Source organism: Aulonocara sp. 'chitande type north' Nkhata Bay, linkage group LG10 (genome assembly GCF_057382095.1).
Source record: "Aulonocara sp. 'chitande type north' Nkhata Bay isolate Kocher_YH1m ecotype deep benthic linkage group LG10, A_spYH_male_GT1.1, whole genome shotgun sequence".
Classification (NCBI taxonomy): Eukaryota; Metazoa; Chordata; class Actinopteri; order Cichliformes; family Cichlidae; genus Aulonocara; species Aulonocara sp. 'chitande type north' Nkhata Bay.
Window position 1 is genome coordinate 22,057,766 of NC_141353.1, and position 18,035 is coordinate 22,075,800.

The 18,035-nt window shown below is 42.6% G+C and overlaps 2 protein-coding genes and 1 long non-coding RNA gene across 5 annotated transcripts in view; 1 reads left to right on the forward strand and 2 right to left on the reverse strand.

The window, feature by feature from the left end:
• The window catches only part of fgf13b (fibroblast growth factor 13b), a 24,378-nt gene continuing 6,343 nt past the window's right edge, over positions 1–18,035 (reverse strand). For 2 of the 3 annotated variants that reach the window (XM_086309107.1, XM_086309108.1), the window contains exons 2-5: positions 7,539–7,649; positions 5,581–5,684; positions 4,115–4,313; positions 2–1,692 (exon numbers count right to left, since the gene is read on the reverse strand). In XM_086309107.1, the coding sequence (XP_086165233.1) occupies positions 1,553–1,692; positions 4,115–4,313; positions 5,581–5,684; positions 7,539–7,649 (554 nt within the window). In that variant the 3' untranslated portion in view covers positions 2–1,552. Of the gene's footprint in view, positions 1,693–4,114; positions 4,314–5,580; positions 5,685–7,538; positions 7,650–8,175; positions 9,104–18,035 lie in introns of those variants that run through there. The other variant, XM_086309106.1, reaches the window with a different exon arrangement.
• f9b (coagulation factor IXb) overlaps positions 9,787–18,035 on the forward strand; it is a 26,481-nt gene continuing 18,232 nt past the window's right edge. The window contains exon 1 of the mRNA XM_086309104.1: positions 9,787–10,369. Coding sequence (XP_086165230.1) covers positions 10,354–10,369 — 16 coding nt within the window. The 5' untranslated portion in view covers positions 9,787–10,353. The remainder of the gene's footprint in view (positions 10,370–18,035) is intronic.
• On the reverse strand, positions 12,745–16,651 carry LOC147320880 (uncharacterized). The gene is made up of 6 exons (XR_015131298.1): positions 16,391–16,651; positions 15,135–15,282; positions 14,941–15,029; positions 14,463–14,770; positions 13,595–13,777; positions 12,745–13,500 (listed from the first exon to the last, which is right to left on the reverse strand). It is a non-coding gene; the product is annotated as an uncharacterized LOC147320880 (long non-coding RNA).

Here is an 18,035-nt window from a genome sequence, read left to right on the forward strand (position 1 = left end):
GCTTGAATAAATACACAAGGGAGACAGTTCACTTCCTTAGAAAGAGTTTATTTAGTGCATTTCTAGTTTGTCCACAGCAGGAACCAAAATATTAAGTTAATCTGTGCTGTTCACCAAAGTTCTGGTCCAACACCATTGGTCCGCCCGTGTTCTGGTGCAATACTATTGGTCCAGTAGTGTTCTAACACCCTCACATTAGTTCACTAGTGTTCTGGTATCACACTATTGGCTCACTAGTGTTCTCTTATGGTCAGGAACACGTAAGACCAGGAGAGAGGGGGGAAAAGAAAAAGGACCTTCAGCATGCTGCTACTGAGCAGAGGTCCACAAGCTTCCATGCAACAACAAACAAACAAACGGCAAGGGACAACAACGACGAACGGAAAGAGAAACGACAGCATTGCTTGTAAGAAGTAAGCATGGAAGCATATACAGTAAACCTTACAGTAACCTGCTCAAGCCCTCGGGGGGTTTGTCCAATATACAACAGATCTTAAAAAGGTAAAATCCCAACCCCCACCCTCAAGACACATGCGTGCACACACACACACACACACACACACACACACACACACACACACACACACACACACACACACACACACACACACACACACACAGCACCTATCGCAAGCACAGCATGTACTCAATCTCTCTCTCTCGCTCTCTCTCACACATGCACAGGCACACCTGCATGCAAACAAATGATAAGTCCTTATAAGTGTACAAGGAATATGTTTGTCAGTTTTAAAAATATGACTTAAACCCATGAGCTCTGTGTAAACATAGCGTACGGTAGATTAGATAAAGACTTCCTTCCATTGTAACTCCCTGTAACTTTCCAGCCGCGTGCCATTTCGTAGTAATAACCTAGTGGGTTAATACTTGTACTCTTTGGTTCTCTGTAACAGTCTGTTTATCTGACTGCGTGACTGACTGTCTGACTTGGTAAATTTTATTGTTAATTTTCTCTGAATCATACAGTAATTTGGGCTGTGGATCACAGGGGGGAAAGTGGAGATACACTAAAAATGGGAGTGGATTGTGAAGTAAAATAGTGTCAGGACACAAAACACTGCGTTTCTAAGCCGGTCTTCACCCATACCGTAATATACGTAAGAGTAGTGCAACCACATTTTCGGTGCGGCTGGCGGTGCGGCTAGCTTGACTGTGACTTCGTAAGTGAGGGCTCACTTGACCGCAGTCTGACTTCCTCTGTCCCCTCTTCTCTATCGCTCCCTCGCTTGATCCAACTGTTCACGATACAGCAGGAGGACCCGTCCGAGGGAAGAGAGTCGCAGGTCCCGTCCCTCTGCACACCAGGGGCAGCAGAGCCAGACGGATTGATTGTCCTTGATTTATTTACATCACAGTCAGTCACAGTGGGCTCCGTTTAGTGGAAGAACACGTCCCCGTCCTCCTTCTTTTTCTCCCACCCCTCACCAGGGCATGTCGGCCTGAGATCTGTGTGTGTATGTGTGCGTCTGCATGGGAGTGTGTCTGAATGTGTATGTGCATGTGTATGTGTGGTACGGTGTGAGGGGTCGGGGGGCTAGGATAAGTCGTTGTTGCTGGGTGTCTTCCCGCCGCCATTAAGTAGGGCCGAAGCGCTGCGGCTCTTGGTCGGTGTGCCGCTGCCTGAACGGGAGAGTTCTGTCAAGTCATGGAGGGAGGGCTCCCTGTACATGGCCACTACACCCCCACACACACACACATGCAGACAGACACACAAGACAAGACAAGACAAGACAAGACAAGAATCATTAATTCAGTTATTGCCACTGGTCTTTGTCACATGGGTGTAGTCTGCACAGCTTTGTTCAGTCAGTTCCTCTGCACCTGGGAGATTCAGTTTCCACAGACTAATTAATTCTGATTATATGACGCTATTTTATCATCAGAGAGAAATTTAAAGACTGTAACACTCCATAAATGGGTAAATTCTAATCTTAATTTCAATAACTGGCAAAAAAAAATAAACAGTTAACTAAGAGTTCAGGGTTTTTTTTTTTCCTTTTCCCTCACTTTCATATAATGCCTGATGGCTTCTGGTCACTGACATATTAGCCTTTAGGCTGGAAGCCTGTTACCAAACAGTTGCCACACACTGAACACATCCATTAGCTGCATTAGCAGCGTTATATGGAGTCGTGTTCATGTCCGTTTGATGAATGTAACTCCAATATTCATTCCCTTTTCAGCTTTGTTTTGCCCTCCGCTAAGTCTCCGGGGAAATATGTGTCTCTTCAGCTAACTTTTTGTATCTGCTGTTCGCTGCCGGTCAGATGGTGTACAGTGCATTTTACTGCTCTTTCAATGGAAACAGCTATCTAATGCATCCAGAAGTGGTGATACTAAATGGTCAGAAATGCTGCAGCAGAGTCAGATAACCAATCTCTGTGGATCCATTATCACCTTGCTATGCAGAAATATTGATTATTCCCTCTTTTCCTATTTTCCTGGTATTTTCTTGTTTTTCTGGATGACCGGCACTGGTAAATCAAACCCGAGAATTGGGTCGCCTAACACTATCATATCTGGTGGCCAGGAATGTAATTATTGATGTTTTCCCCCTCCTCGAGAGTATTTGGGCATAAACTTTCCTTTTATGCCATTTAAGACTCAATTATTGTTTTTATTCATGAGTACCCAATCTGCATTTACATTTCAATGTTTATCTTCTGGCGCTGGCATTCTTTTCAGTGTGCTTTCACTCTAGCCTGTAAATCTGTAAAGCTTCTATATATTACCATCTACAATGACCTTCCTTGTATAGAATCCAGTTAAATCTTTTATAAACTAACAAGACACAAAATCAGTTTTAAAGACGATAAGACCTTCAAGCAAAGAGTGCAAATAGCAGATGGGTTCTAAGTTAGTCCAGGAAGGCAGATATTTTCCATAGGTCAGGGGTCCTCTGAATTTTTGAAATCCTAAATCTTCTATAGGGGAGAAAGCTTTCCAAGAGCGGCCCCAAGCTCTTAATCAATGAAGCCTTAGTACAGTTTGCTCTCTTAGATGCTATCACAACTTCATTTGTTTAACCTAACATATACTTGTGACGTAATACATCACAGCCATAGTTTCTAGAGCCCTGAAATTGCGAGGGTCAGGGGTAACGGACACACCGTGTTTGCTTTGCTGGTGTAAATGGTACCTGCACAGTTTTATACTTCATCATTTATGAGCATGACTCACTTTAATAGCGAGTGCTATAGGTTCGCTGAGATTCTGCTTTTGTTTTCACTAAGCTGCCAAACTCACCCCGAGGTGCTCAAAACCATTTTCACAATTAGCTGTCTATTTTGTTCTACATGAACACACGGGGGTTATAAGCTCATCTATAGCTTTTTCCCAGTGTTAACACCGATCGCTGCATATTTAGTCATTAATATTTAAACAGCCCCTCTGGACATGTTTTAAACTTAAAAAAAATTGCTACTCTATTTTTTTTCTTAAAACGATTTTCTTTTTCAACACGTATCTTAATTTAACTTCTTTCCTCCCTCACTGACAAACTCAGAATATATGAATATGTAAATACTGCAAGTTTCATTGGAAAGCAGGCCTACTCTGCTCATTTCCAGACTCATGTTTTTCATTCTTGGACTCTACTTGAGTACCTCTGCATGATTTACAGTTCAAAGACATTCTTGTTTATCTTATGATAGGCCTTTCTGCATCCACTATCTGAAACAAACCACCCCTCACCCAGGAAGACCACCCTCCCTTTAAGCCAGCTTTCTTCTGATTGGCTGCGTCTCTTAAACACAGCTTTTCTCTTCTCAGTTTGAAACCTACAGTAAGCCTTGAACTCGTACTTGTGCACATGCTGAGCTTCTTATTTAAAGTTTTGACTATAAAAAGATGTGTAGGGTCTGACTTTCGAGCTGAGAGAAATGCGAAGGTGAATGCAAAGACATCCTTTTAATGATGCAAAATGATGACGAAAATCCAAGTGAAGCAACAACAAGCAAACAGTCTTTGATGTTTTCTTGGGTTTTTTTAAACATGCGACAGGAATTTCAGAATAAACGCTTCATTTTACATTTAAACTTTTACGTGTTCTGAGTTATTAAGTTGGTATTTAAATCAGTAAGGCTATCAGTCCTACCTTTGAGTGGCTTCGGTATGAAGTGTGCAGCAGGCTTGTTCTTCTTGACATGATTCCCCTTCATGATTCCACCCTCCTTGTTAAGCCCCAGGTACCAAGCCCGGCCCGATGCCTGCTGCCGGTAGAGCATGGAGGAGTAGGTGACATAGTAGTTCTCGAACACCGACTCCTTGAATTTACACTCCGGGGTAAAATGCTCCTGTGAGAAAAATGTGATAGAAATGAGAACAAATCCTACACGAAAGAAGACGAGAAGGTGATAAAGCAAACGTGGCGAGAGTGGAGTGTTAGCTGCTGGCGGCGACTCCATTAAAAAGCGTTCAATCATTCCACCATATAGTCATCAGTGTATTCATCCATCAGCTGGTCTGCTCTTTGAATCATTATCTCGGCCAGGCTGTATCCTCCGAGAACAAACTGCACCAACTTAGGACAGCTGACATTTGCATTTCCTTATTCCTGCGTCTCCATAGCAACCGGCTACTCCCTTGAATACCAACCAGCCCACTGAGAGAACGGTGGTGCCCAGAGAGAAAGCTGTTTCTCTTCGATATCCATTAATCTTAAGTAAATTTTGATGAAGTTTCAGCATGCATGATCTTGAAATAGATTAAGCAGGAAAACATAAAGAAATATGACCCGGGCACAGAAATATTGCGCGGCTGTATTCTGCATTTAATATTAGGTGAGAAGATGGAACGAGCGATATCAGTGCTGTGACTGAAGCCCTCACAATAACAACATGATGGACCAGATATTGTGGCGGTATACGTGTCTGCACAGGCGTAGCAGCGTGGCTCTTATTACATCGGGGTCTGTGCCATTCTTCTATTTCCTCTTTGTTAGTTTTCTATCTGCTGGTCTCACAGTTTTGTTCAGATTGCTGTTATTTTTGTTGATTCTGTTGTTGTTATTGCTTCCACACCACCCACCATCAGAGCTGTGCAGCTAAAGTGAGGCACTTAATGCACTGCACTGCAGCCAGCACTACCTTCTGACCTGTCTGAGAAAATGTAGGCACAGTAGCGTTGGAGAGGAGGAGGGGGGGGTGTACGTGTGTTTTGAGTGGGAAAAGACATGAAAACAAATTTTGGGAGCTGTGTGTGTAAACAGACACAAAGTAATCTTCCTATCACAGAATCACTGAAGGGAGATAAACAAAAGGAGGCTGGGGGATGATCTGAAATCAATCCTGAGAAGCCACAATATCAGGAGACAGATAAGGGAGGCTCAGACACTGGATTATAACACCCCATGGCAGCTGACTCACAAAGCAACACTGTAGTTAAAGTATTGATGTGATGATGTGATGACAATGAGTCTGCTCACGGTGAAAGCTTCTGCTTCATTACTCAACCTGACCCAAAGAGCAGGTTTGAGTCTGTAGCATTAATGACGCTGGTTGTGATGGTGTGTGTGTGTGTGTGTGTGTGTGTGTGTGTGTGTGTGTGTGTGTGGTGACCTACAGAGGTGTAGAGAAAGCCTTCGTTGTTCATTGCCAGGTAGAGTTTGGTCTGGACACCCTGGATGGCCACCACACGAAGCCCCACTGGGATCAGGTTGAACACAGCTGCAAATGCACACGCAAAGCCACGCGCACAACACAAAGCAATCAAACAAGCATTCACACAGCGAACACAGAGGGAAACAGAGGAAAGTACTCATCAATATCAATGGCATGATGACACCTTCATTTTGCCACAGAGAAGCTATTTTAGAAGGTTGGGCGCTGAGGAGGCTGAACTACGCTTACAATTTAGCTCCTGGTATTAAGCGTGGGATAAAATTATCAAAAGGCGAGCAGCAGAGCAAGTTTTGGTAAACATTTGATAGTGCAAGGACATGCTTCAACAGAAAAGCCAGAGAGCCAGTAATCAGCGCAATTTCATCTGTCATACAAATGAAAAATGTTCCTGCTAGAGCTGCACTTAATGATCACTTTCAGCTATTTTTTCTACTCAATCACTCATTTAGTCTATAAAATGTCAGATGGTAGTTAAAAGTACCCATTACAGTTTTCCCCACACAGAAGGCGATGCCTTCAAATTTCTGTTTGATTAACACTCCAAAAGCCCTCGAAATATATTCACTTTACACCGATGTGAATCGGAAGAAAGGCGGCAAATCTTGCGGTTAAGAAGCTGCAATCAGGAAATGTTTGACGATTTGCTGGAGAAGTGGTCCTCCGTCGCCAAATGTTTTGAGCATGCAGAGTAAACAGTGCATTCCCGAGCTTCTTTAACGCCACAAATTCAATGAGCTCTGTCTGTTTGTGAATTTTTACAGCATGATTTATAAGCATAAGCTACCCGAGTAAAACTAAGCTGTCTGGGCTCTTCGACACATTACAGCGAATGTGACATTAAATCGCAGACTGTCAGATTTCATTTGAATGCATTTCCAGCCAAACTGGATGAGCACTTAAAGGCTCCACGCTGGTAACAACATATCAGCGTAAAGATTAGACCGAACCATAGCTCTGTGAGTCAGGACCCTTGTTTAATCATCATCATTTTTAGTCAATACTGTTCTTTACAATAACTGTGCATAATATATGAAGACGTGGTTTACGGGGATTATGTATTCAAACGCATTTACGGGTGACTGATTTAATGTGGGTAGGCGTTTACATGATGTATACAGCATGTAATCATCTCATTAAAGAGTGTGATTCCTCTGTAGTCGTTCTGCATGCAGACAACAGTTGGTGGCCTGAGAAGTAGCAGAGATTAATGTGAGATGCTGGCAACACCAACTGTGCATAAGGAGAGTGATTGCAGTCTGAACCACAACAACAGAATTGAATTAGCCGTATCAATCAAACATTGTACTGTGTGTGTGTGTGTGTGTGTGTGTGTGTGTGTGTGTGTGTGTGTGTGTGTGTGCGTGTGTGTGTGTGCGCGCATGTGTGATGGAGAGAATGAAATGGAGTGGGTAAAAATGAATCTGTTGTCTGATTTGGTGTAGTAGCTTTCTGAATGCTAAGGATTTGAACGTGCACTGTATGTTGTGCAGACATTTGATCAATGATTTTAACCAGGAAGCATTTCATATAGAAAGACTGCAGTGTCACCACTTGACATTTGCTAATTATTGACTTGTTGTTGAGTGACTGACTGAATTAAAGTCACTGCAGTAAACAGATTTCCACAAGATGAAACTCAACAATAGGGATGTGGTAATTAAATTAAATCGACCCTTAAAGCAGTAACATGTTGCAACATTCTGTTGTAGCGAGAAGTAATATAGATCTGCACTGAAGAAAGTCAGTTTCAGCCTGTGCTTTGCTTTTATTTATAAATCATGTTAAAGTATAAATAATCTAAATAACCTAGTTCTAGGTTACCTAGTTAACCTAGGTCAAAATGATTGAGTTGGGTAAAATACACACACACACAACAAATCTAGTTAAAGCCAGCCTCACCATAGGTGCTGTCTTCATCCTTGGTTCCATCAATGGTGCCATCAGGCTGCATCTGCAGCTGGAAGCCCTGGCTACTGGAAAGCCTGGTCACAATGCCCTTTAACTGGGGCTCTAAGAGGAAAACAGAAACATTAAGTGCATTCTTTTCTTACTGCTGTCATGTGATCACATGCATCAAATCCAGCAGCCTCCAGGAAGCCAGAAGTGTCAGAGGCCCTGATGCTTGAGGGCCCTGACCACCAGTATCGATCCGTGGCAGTTCCACTAAACATTGTGGAACTCATAAAAAAAGATGGCTTTTTAAAAATAAATAAATAAATAAATCAGCTAATAATTGACACATGTATCATGAGTAGGATCACTTAGGGTTGTGCTTTTCAACACTTTGCTGTGGGACAATATAAAGTTACTCATGTGAGACGTTTGTGGGTTCATGCAACAGGATTGTGACACTGTCCTCAGAGTGAGGAGTGATGAAGTGATGAAGAACCTGCCTTAGTGATGAGAAAAAAAAAATAATGCTGAATGGTGGCAGAGATGAGGATGGAGATGATGCTGAAGGTGATGGTGAAGATGGACGAGGTGGTGATGCTACCCGCCGGCTATCCGACTGTCCCCACCCCCCCTCCTCACAGACCTGGTGGTCGCCTTCTCTTCCGTTTCTTCCTCGAGCCAAACAACTTGACACGCGAAAACACGTTCAGTTTGCTCGGTTTCTCGTTTGCGCCTTTGCTGTTGCTCGGGCTGCCGCTTCCGCGGCATGCGTTTGCCTTCTCCCGCTCCCTCGCCTGTCGCTTCTGGCGGATCAGGGAGCTGGCGATAGCCGCTGCCCGGGACATGTTTCCCCGGTGGAGTGAAACAAGGCTGCGCGTCCTGGGTTGGAGAGGGCGATCGCGGACGAGGCGGTCGGGGTGTGTGGAGCGCGGGGAGAGGGGTTGAGGGGTGGGGGTCTACACCACCCACGGCTCAGTTCGCATCACACACCGACCGATGCAGTCTCCGTGATTTTAAAAAGCGTCCAGAATCCTCCATCGGTGCGTCCCGGCGCTTCATGGAAGTCGTTAGATCCAGCACCGTGCCAGTGACTGAGCGCTAACGACGCCGCCTCACATCCCCGCAAGGGGTCTGAGTGGCAAAGAGCGCTCTGATTCCCCCCTCTGGTGATTCCTCCGAGTGTCCCGAGAGAGAGAGAGAGCGTGGACGGAGAACGACGGCGCGTGAGATTCTCCAGGTCCGAGTGGCAAATCAACAGAGTGTAAGCTGGCGTGAACGACACCGGGGGTTGTTGACGATCGCTGCAGCTGCTACTGCCTCCTCTTCTCCTTCTTCTTCTTCTGCTGCTGCTGCCGCTCTGCACCGTTCCCCCGGCGATGCTCCTCTTCTTGACGCTGTCCGTGACAGAAATGCAGCAACTGGGATGTTTGTCAATGAAACAGCTCGGGGCTGGCTCAGTGGGAAAGGGATCATGGTGCAGCCGTGTCGTTCATAAAACTGCTGCAGCCCTGCCCGCCGCGAGGAAGAAGAGTGAGGAAGGGGAGGTGGAGCGGGTGTGTGTGTATGCGTGTCCGTGCAGTGTGTGTGTGTGTGAGGAGAGGGGGTGTCAGATGAGACTGGTGGGGGCTGGACGGTGTGTGTGTGTGGGGGGGGGGGGGGGGGGGGGGGGGGGTTGGGCAGTGCTTTCTCATAGGGCACCTGTAGCCCCTGTACCCCCACGTGGCATGATATTTACATGATACACTAAATATGCTGATGTGTGATAGGCGGACTGAGAGGATAAAATGGGAGGTGGGAGAATAAACAATGAAACAAGAGAGGAGACAGACAGGTGAATGAATGAGAGGAGGAATAATGAAAGAGGGGGTGGGCGGAAGAGAGAAAATGAGATACTGAGTGTGTTGGAGAGAGAAAGAGAGAGCGATGCAGAGAGAGAGGGAGACGCTTGTAGAAAATAACCTGCAAATGGATTGGAAAAGAGAATGATGAATGAAAAAGGAGGGGAAAATAAATCCAGTAGAAGACAGGAGAAGAAAGTGCAAGACTATTCCACACAAATGACGTATATGAGGGGGAACTACATGATAATGAAATAAGAAAAATGAAGTGAAGGGACAATGAAGGAAGAGGGTGGGAGAGAGAGTGAGAGAAAGACCCAGCAAGTGTGCATGAGGGGAAGAAATCAGAAGGGGGGTAGAGAAAGGAGGGGCTCTAATATTTTGGTGCAGAGGTTCACCACTGCTGAAAAGGCTGCAGCATGCACGAAGGAGGTGAAAAAGACGGCGGCACTTGTGTCTCTGCGAGCTGTGTCGTTCTCTAGATGTTCCCTTTTTGCATTTGCACCAGAGCAGAGGTGCACACACACACACACACACACTAGGCAGCAGCAATCAGCCACTCGGTGCATGTCGGCTGGCCACAGGCAGCCCCCACAGGAAAACAGATGCACAGTTGTCAGAGACAAAAACAGCTGCAGTGGCGGATGGTGACTGCTAATTCCAACTGGTACTGAGGAAGAGGAGGCGGTGGACACACAGCCGGCAGACGAAGGTCGACCTGCATGTGGCAACAGCCGCTGAACAGCGGGCAGAGTCGATGCATGCTGTTCTCCAGCGGGAGAGATCGATGGCTGGGGGAGTAAGAGGATGTGGTGAGCAGTAAACTACACGAATGAAGAGGATCCAAACCCAGTGAGCTGTAACCCACTGTGAGGATAAGACAGCTGGAGAACGTGATGGACCGTGGACAGACACTGAGGTCTCCACACTGCTAAAGTGGAGCATTTACCCTGCCGCTGACCGAGGAAGTTGAAGTACCACCGATGGCCTTCTGGTTAGGTAAGGACTCTTGTAAACATGCACAGATAAATATAGTTTTACTTTGCAGTTCAACCCACGCTCTTTGAGACAACACTCAAAAATCTTTCATAACTAACCGGTAAAGTCAACTAAAACATCAATCACATGAAGGAAAACAGCTGGAGCAAAGAAGTGACTGAAAGCTAAATCTAGTTATTCATGTTTCTTTTATGAGCTCACTGCTTTAAACCCAACCACAGGCCTCTAAAAGCTTGAGCCACACAAAATAAGAGCCACGTAAAAAACATCAGATATAAAGTGATCCTGAGGAACATTAACACAGCCTTCAGCCATCACGATAACTCATTTCATCTTTACAGAGAACAAGCAAATCAATAAAATCAACCAACAGAAAAGCAATGAAAAAAGAGACAAGGTACAAAGATTTAAAAATAAATAAATGGCTATCCATAATTAACATCTATTTGAGGTGTAGCTAGAAATGACACAGTGATGTCTGAAATGGAGACAAACAGTCTGAAGAATGTGAGTATTATGTACTCTATGATAAGGAAGTGAAGGTCTTTAAGCTTTGCTTGGAGTTCATTAGCGCCACCAATTGGCAGTTTAAGAACTGAATACACACTCTTACAAGGGATGTGTTAAAATTGACACATCATGTGTTAAATTTTAACACATGTGCTGCATCAGATTAGGGACAACACATGATGTGTCAGTTTTAACACAATTAATGTGTCTGCTCCTTTAACACATCTTCTGTGTTAAAAAATGTAAACACAAAGATGTGTTAAAATGTGTACATTTCAATTTTTTTTTAAAAAGGAGAAAAAAGATGGGTATATATTATACACTTATTGAATTCCATTTTTTATTTGGCATATTATAAATCATTACAAACTGAATGAACAACAACTGTCAGAATCTTTTCAATTAAAATGTTTTAAATTCAATTTTAGCCAAAGCTATATCACAATTTTTACTTTACAAAATCAAACAAAATTCATATCTGACTAGCTTTCTATCTCTCTAGATCATTAAAATGTCAAAAAAAATTGAAAAAAGGGCAATCATATATATGATTGCCCTTTTTTCAATTTTTTCAATATACACTCAACAAAAATATAAACGCAACACCTTTGTTACGGCTCCCATTCCCCATGGGATGGACGTAGAGAACTAAAATTCATTCCAGATACACAATATAACCATCCCTCCCAAACAGTGGTCACAAATCAGTCCAAATGTGTGGTAGTGGGCACATCTGCTATATTGAGATAATCCATCCCACCTCACAGGTGTGCCACATCAGGATGCTGATCTGACATCATGAGTAGTGCACAGGTGTACCTCAGACTGCCCACAACAAAAGGCCACCCTGGAATGTGCAGTTTTGTCTCACAGCAAAATGCCACAGATGCCACAAGCAATGAGGGAGCGTGCAATTGGCATGCTGACAGCAGGAATGTCAACCAGAATGACAACCAGATCTGTCGCCCGTGCATTGAATGTTCATTTCTCAACCATAAGCCGTCTCCACAGGCGTTTCAGAGAATATGGCAGCACATCCAACCGGCCTCACAACCGCAGACCTCGTGTAACCACACCAGCCCAGGACCTCCACATCCAGCAGGTTCACCTCCAAGATCGTCTGAGACCAGCCACCCAGACAGCTGCTGGAACAATTGGTTTGCACAACCAAACAATTTCTGCACAAACTGTCAGAAACCATCTCAGGGACGCTCAACTGCATGCCCGTCGTCCTCATCGGGGTCTTGACCTGACTCCAGCTCGTCGCCGTAACAGACTTGTGTGGGCAAATGCTCACATTCGATGGCGTCTGGCACGTTGGAGAGGTGTGCGCTTCACGGATGAATCATGGTTCACATTGTTCAGGGCAGATGGCAGCTGAGAATGTCCCAGTTCTTGCATGGCCAGCATACTCACCGGACATGTCACTCATTGAGCATGTTCGGGATGTGCCTGACCGGCGTATACGACAGCGTGTACCAGTTCCCACGAATATCCAACAACCTCGCACAGCCATTGAAGTGGAGTGGACCAACATTCCACAGGCCACAATTGACAATCTGATAGACTCCATGCGACGATGTGTTGCACTGCATGAGGCAAATGGTGGTCACACCAGATACTGACCGGTTCTGGGTCCCCAGACCTCCAATAGCGCAAAAAACTGCACATTCCAGGGTGGCCTTTTGTTGTGGGCAGTCTGAGGTACACCTGTGCACTACTCATGATGTCAGATCAGCATCCTGATGTGGCACACCTGTGAGGTGGGATGGATTATCTCAATATAGCAGATGTGCCCACTACCACACATTTGGACTGATTTGTGACCACTGTTTGGGAGGGATGGTTATATTGTGTATCTGGAATGAATTTTAGGTCTCTACGTCCATCCCATGGGGAATGGGAGCAGTAACAAAGGTGTTGCGTTTATATTTTTGTTGAGTGTATATATATAATGTTCTGATATAATCCAGACAATACATGAATTAAAATTTTTAAAGGTAACAATTGTCATCTTCAACAAATTGTCAACATTTAACAAATGTGCAGTTGCATGCAAACAGAAAAACATACATTTTGGCGAATATAGCATCCAGGTTATACAATTTTGTACCTTGGGTTTAAATACAAAAATCAAAAATTTCAGCCAATCAGTTCATATTGTCTGACCTTTCCACTGCATAGGCATAAAAATGGTCAGTCCTGATAAGCAGTGTATTTGGCAAAGATGCCAAATGAGGTTTCTCACCTCTGTGAACAGAGACTCTCTACATTTTGGACAGGTGAACATTTTACTTGCATCCTTTAATCTGTGCAATCAGCTCCAGTACTTTGGTTTTCCTTTGGGTGGACAGCGGCAGGTCATAGACAAAATCAAAGAAGGTGAAGACGGAGCCAAGTGGTGCTGGATAGGACAAGTTACATACCCAGTACAGTTTGAAAAGCTTATCCACAGCACACGTCAGGCCATCATTCAGAGAAATGGTTACTCTGTCATTCTTAGCAACAATGATGTACTGCCTGGTTGCCCTCTTTAGATCACCGATGCATATCAGCTGGGGTTGGTGTGTTGTGGATGATGCTTCAGGATCACTGCAAAGCGATGCAATACTTGTTCCAGGCTTGGAGATGGGGGAAGATAAAGATAGTATTCAGTGAGGTGTAGACAAATGCTTTCCTCAGGTAAATACCGTGAGAACTTTACTGAATACATACCAGTGCAAAAAAGGCTGCAACGACTGGCACCAACTGGTGGGAGTAGGTGTGTTAACACATGGCGGGGGGGTTCTTGTTTCCAGGGCAGCTACTGATTTGAGCTTCGGAATGATACTGGCTTCCCATTTTCGCAAAAAGAGATCCACCTTTCCTCCTGTAAAATTGCCAAACTCCAAGTCCAGCCTACGGAAATAAAAGAAGTGTTTAAGTTTAAAATGAAGCATTAAATACATTAAATCAAAAGTACATTCTGTCCATTTGGTAGCTGTATGGCTAAGATCAAACTTTACAGTATCACATTTCTGTTACCCATTCCACATCTAGCTTACCTACACAGTTAAACAACAATTTACTTGGAGTGGTATTTGAATACAAGTCCATTATTCCTTAATTTTAGCTATGATTTGGGTCCCATCAGACCCTGAGAAAAAATTAGGACTTTTTAGCTGATGTTCAACTTTCTAGCAGACAATTTCTTATGTTGTCTATCTGCGGTTTGTCCTGTAGAGCTTTTTTGTTGAAAATAGTGCTGCTGAAAGCAGAGTTTCATACAGATTTAGGTGATTTTTTTGTAGGGTTTTCACTTCCACGAGCAGCACTTTCTGCATTGTCATTTGATGTCCCTACTATTAGATAGTCATTTGGTGGTACGACTAAGATTTTGGACCATGTGAAAAGTGATGCTCATTGTAATCAGTGCGCAGGGAGTAATGATCAAACTCTGAAGTTATAAAACTTTCAAAATATTCACTAGGAGCTCATAAACATACCTCCAAATGTATCGAATCCTGTTACATACTTTGTATGCAAAACACAACTGAGTGGAGAAGGAGTACATAAACCATTACCAGAGAACCAAGCAACTTACCAGACTTGGCATGTCCAAAAACCGTGGGTACTCTCCGAATATTCCAGGCTCTGAGACTGGTGTATGTTTCCTCCATGCCTGACATGATAATTGGAAGGTTCTCAGCTGAGGGCCGCAATAACTTGGGTGACCCACTCATCTGTGCTGCTGGTATTCCCATCCTCTCGCCTGAGCTTCTTGTCTTCACCACAGTCATCTGTCACTTTTCGCTTCTTATAATGTCTCTGCCCCTGGTCGAGATTCCGTCTAAGGTTGCGCAGTTTAGTCTCTAGGAATCCACAATGAGAGACTGGATCATAATAATGCTCCTGAGGAAGAAAGGACAGAGGTATATGGGTAACAGCTGAGCAATTTTAACTGAGAAAAAAAGCTCTAATAAATAATTAGATAAAGGTTAAACGATACACAGTAAGTGGGAACAAGTGCAATTTACAGTATGTAGTGGAATTTACATTATTAAAATGCTAAATTTACTTACAAATCCTTCCCCCTGTCCTGCCACTTAAGGGTGGAAAAGTGGTGAGGATGCTTTTTGCTACAGTTAGCTTCTCTGCACTAAGAGGGTAACTGGAAAACAAAGGTAAACTTTTTTACTTCTGTGCACTTCAACATTTTTAAAGGAAAACATTCATTGCAAAATTTTAACAAAGTACAGTAAAGTGCGATACTTACTAACCACACCTCTCCACCAAATCCCCAATGCAAGTCTTCACAAGGAGCCTCCTCGATGGCACCGACAGGTTTCATACTCCTTAAGAATCTGTGGGGCTTTCCTGAGTGACTTCAGGGGTTGACTTTGTTCTTCTGTGGTAATGGTAGACTGTGTAAAGGCAACACCAGACACTTTACCTCTCTGCAATAATCTTCAAAGTCATGACAGCAAATTTCCACAGAGCATAAAAGCACGAGTTTACTCAAAAAGCTGCAGCAGAAGAAGGCGGTTTCTTAACTACGTGATTATAACGCAATGACTAAAAGAAATTCTGAATAATAAATAAATTGATTTTATCTTCTAGTTGCTACTTGGTGAATAAATCTGATCCTGACTAATAGTGATGTCTGATGTCTGTGGCACTGCTGACAATAAGAATTTTTTTTTTTTTACAAATTTCTTTCTCATCTATAAAAGTGGTTACAAGGACTTTGACAGATTCTAAGTTGTCATATGTGTGCTGAAAAAATGAAACACATGGCTAAATAAGTAAGATAATTTGCATGGTCAAGTTGCTGTTGTTTGGTTTTTTAAATAACACTGACTATTACTTCCTCAGAAGTTCTGCATAAAAAAGAAACTATATCAGAGCATGTTTCCAGCAATAAGCCTTAAAAAAGAATGTGCACATACTTTAGTTAATCATACTAGATGCAAAAACTGCTTTAACTGCTTGAAAAAATAATTATCTCTGTCAATATGAGGTATATTTCATGTTAAAGTTACTCAGTCTTTATTCCTATTCTCTGCTAGTAAACGAATGGTCGCGGTGATAACTACATTTGCTATATTCAGAGCTAACGACAATATTGCCATTTTACTCAACACTGCTACGGTTAGGTGCTGACTCTGGCGTTGCTCATAGACAACATAATGGCTGTCGGAGCCGCTAGCCAACTACCACACTGGTTCTAAGAGCAATTTCTGAATACTCTAATACATAAATAAAGTAAATAGATAAATACATGAATAAAGTAATACATAAAAATACTACCAAAACACATTAACTCTAATGGAGTATGGCACGAAATCCAAGAACTAATAATAAAATTAAGAGTAGGATATGTTAGCAAGACTGTTACATTAAGGTTAGCTAGGTATAGTTAAGCAGTAATTAACTTAAACTCTAAACTCCTATATTTTATATAAATTCACATTCTTCCAGAAACCCGGCATATTTTCAGTACATTAAGATAAACTGGTAAATGATACTTACTGTAAGGTCTGACAACATACTAGGCGACGTAACCTCCATCTTTGTCTCCTTTGTCTCATTGGCGCGAAAGATAGCGCCCCCTTCCCGCCGCCGCCGGTATGTCATGTTGCTGGGCAGAATTTGTTTCAATTTTAAGCATGTGTGTTCTTACTCATTTCATTTTCTACTTTTGCTTCAATTGTATTCACATGTTACGGTCAAAATTAAGCCTGTTCTTTGTGGATACTTATGCTTATAGTATAGCCATGGCCATTAATTGGTATGCCATACATATTGAGTAATAAAAAATTAATCCTCTTTCAGAATTTTAGTACACCATACCTTGGTCCACATTACATTATAAAATGTTTTATTTGTTGAAAGTAATGAGGAAAGGATTAAGGAAAACAAACAATAACTAAACATTTTATTTATTCAGTTAATATAGTTATAATACATTGTTAATCTACAATTTATTTCACTAAACACAGGGCTAGTATCAAATTACTGAGCTGCTAATTTTAGGTCCTGTTGTTAGATTCTGAAAATAACACACAAAATGTGTTAAACTGTGCAACACATCAAGTGTGTTAAGCGTTTTACACATTTTTTCAATGTTTACACATTTTCTTACACATGTTATGTTAAAATTTACACAAAATGTGTTAATAGTGTAACAACACATTTTTTGTGTCATTTTTTAACACATCCTTTCTAAGAGTGCATTAAAAAAAAGTTGGAAAAAAGAAAAATACTTAAAACAAAAACAGCAGCCTAAACTTTAAAAAGATTTTTTTTTAAACTGTGAGAAACTCAGTCTAACCACACAAGAGCCGGAAATAGTGAAATCAGCCACGCACAACAACATTCACAGCTTGTGGTACAAAATTCAACACTTTAAATTCTTTGCGACTGGCCGCCACGACATTACGAGGCCAAAAGCTTCAGTGAAATGCTCAGACCCGGAATTTGTTTGCGCATTTAATCCATCAATGCGTTGTTTGAGTGGCGCTTGGAATATTTTATTTAACGTCAAACTTTGGATGCAAAGTGGTTTTAGTGGAGGAGACCGTGTAAGAAACTGCACTGCAGGCCGATTCTACACTAAAGGGATTATCCGAGTCTTCGCTGTGCCTTAACGGACTGGTTGCAAACTTATAATAGAATTCATTAACTAAACTCCCAAAACTCACTCAGAATGTTTCTCTGTTGAGTTTCATGTTGTGTTTTTTCTTTTCTTTAAGTTAAGCCCGTGAAATAAACTCAGAGCCGAGGCGATTCATTGTGAATGTGTTTTAAGGAGCCAGCGCGTTGCTAAGGTGTGCTGAAGTCCAGCTGTCCTCCCAACAGAAGGGCGCGTCCTGCCTTGTTTTCAGCACCACGGACAGCGCTTCATCTTTAAACCCATTTTATTTAAAAACAAAACAAACAAACAAAAAAACACGTTAAACTTTTTAAATAGAAAATTATCAACATTAAGTTAAGCATTTTAAATATTCTAAGGTCCACAATTCACATTCGTAATTCAGAAGCCACTTCAAACACGTCCGGCGCCTGAGTTGCGCTGTTTGAACTTAGTTTAGCGCGTCTCGTTTGCACATCTTATTACCAGAACATATTGGTGACATTTAGGCACAGATGTGGCTCCTTTTTCTAGCTAACTTTG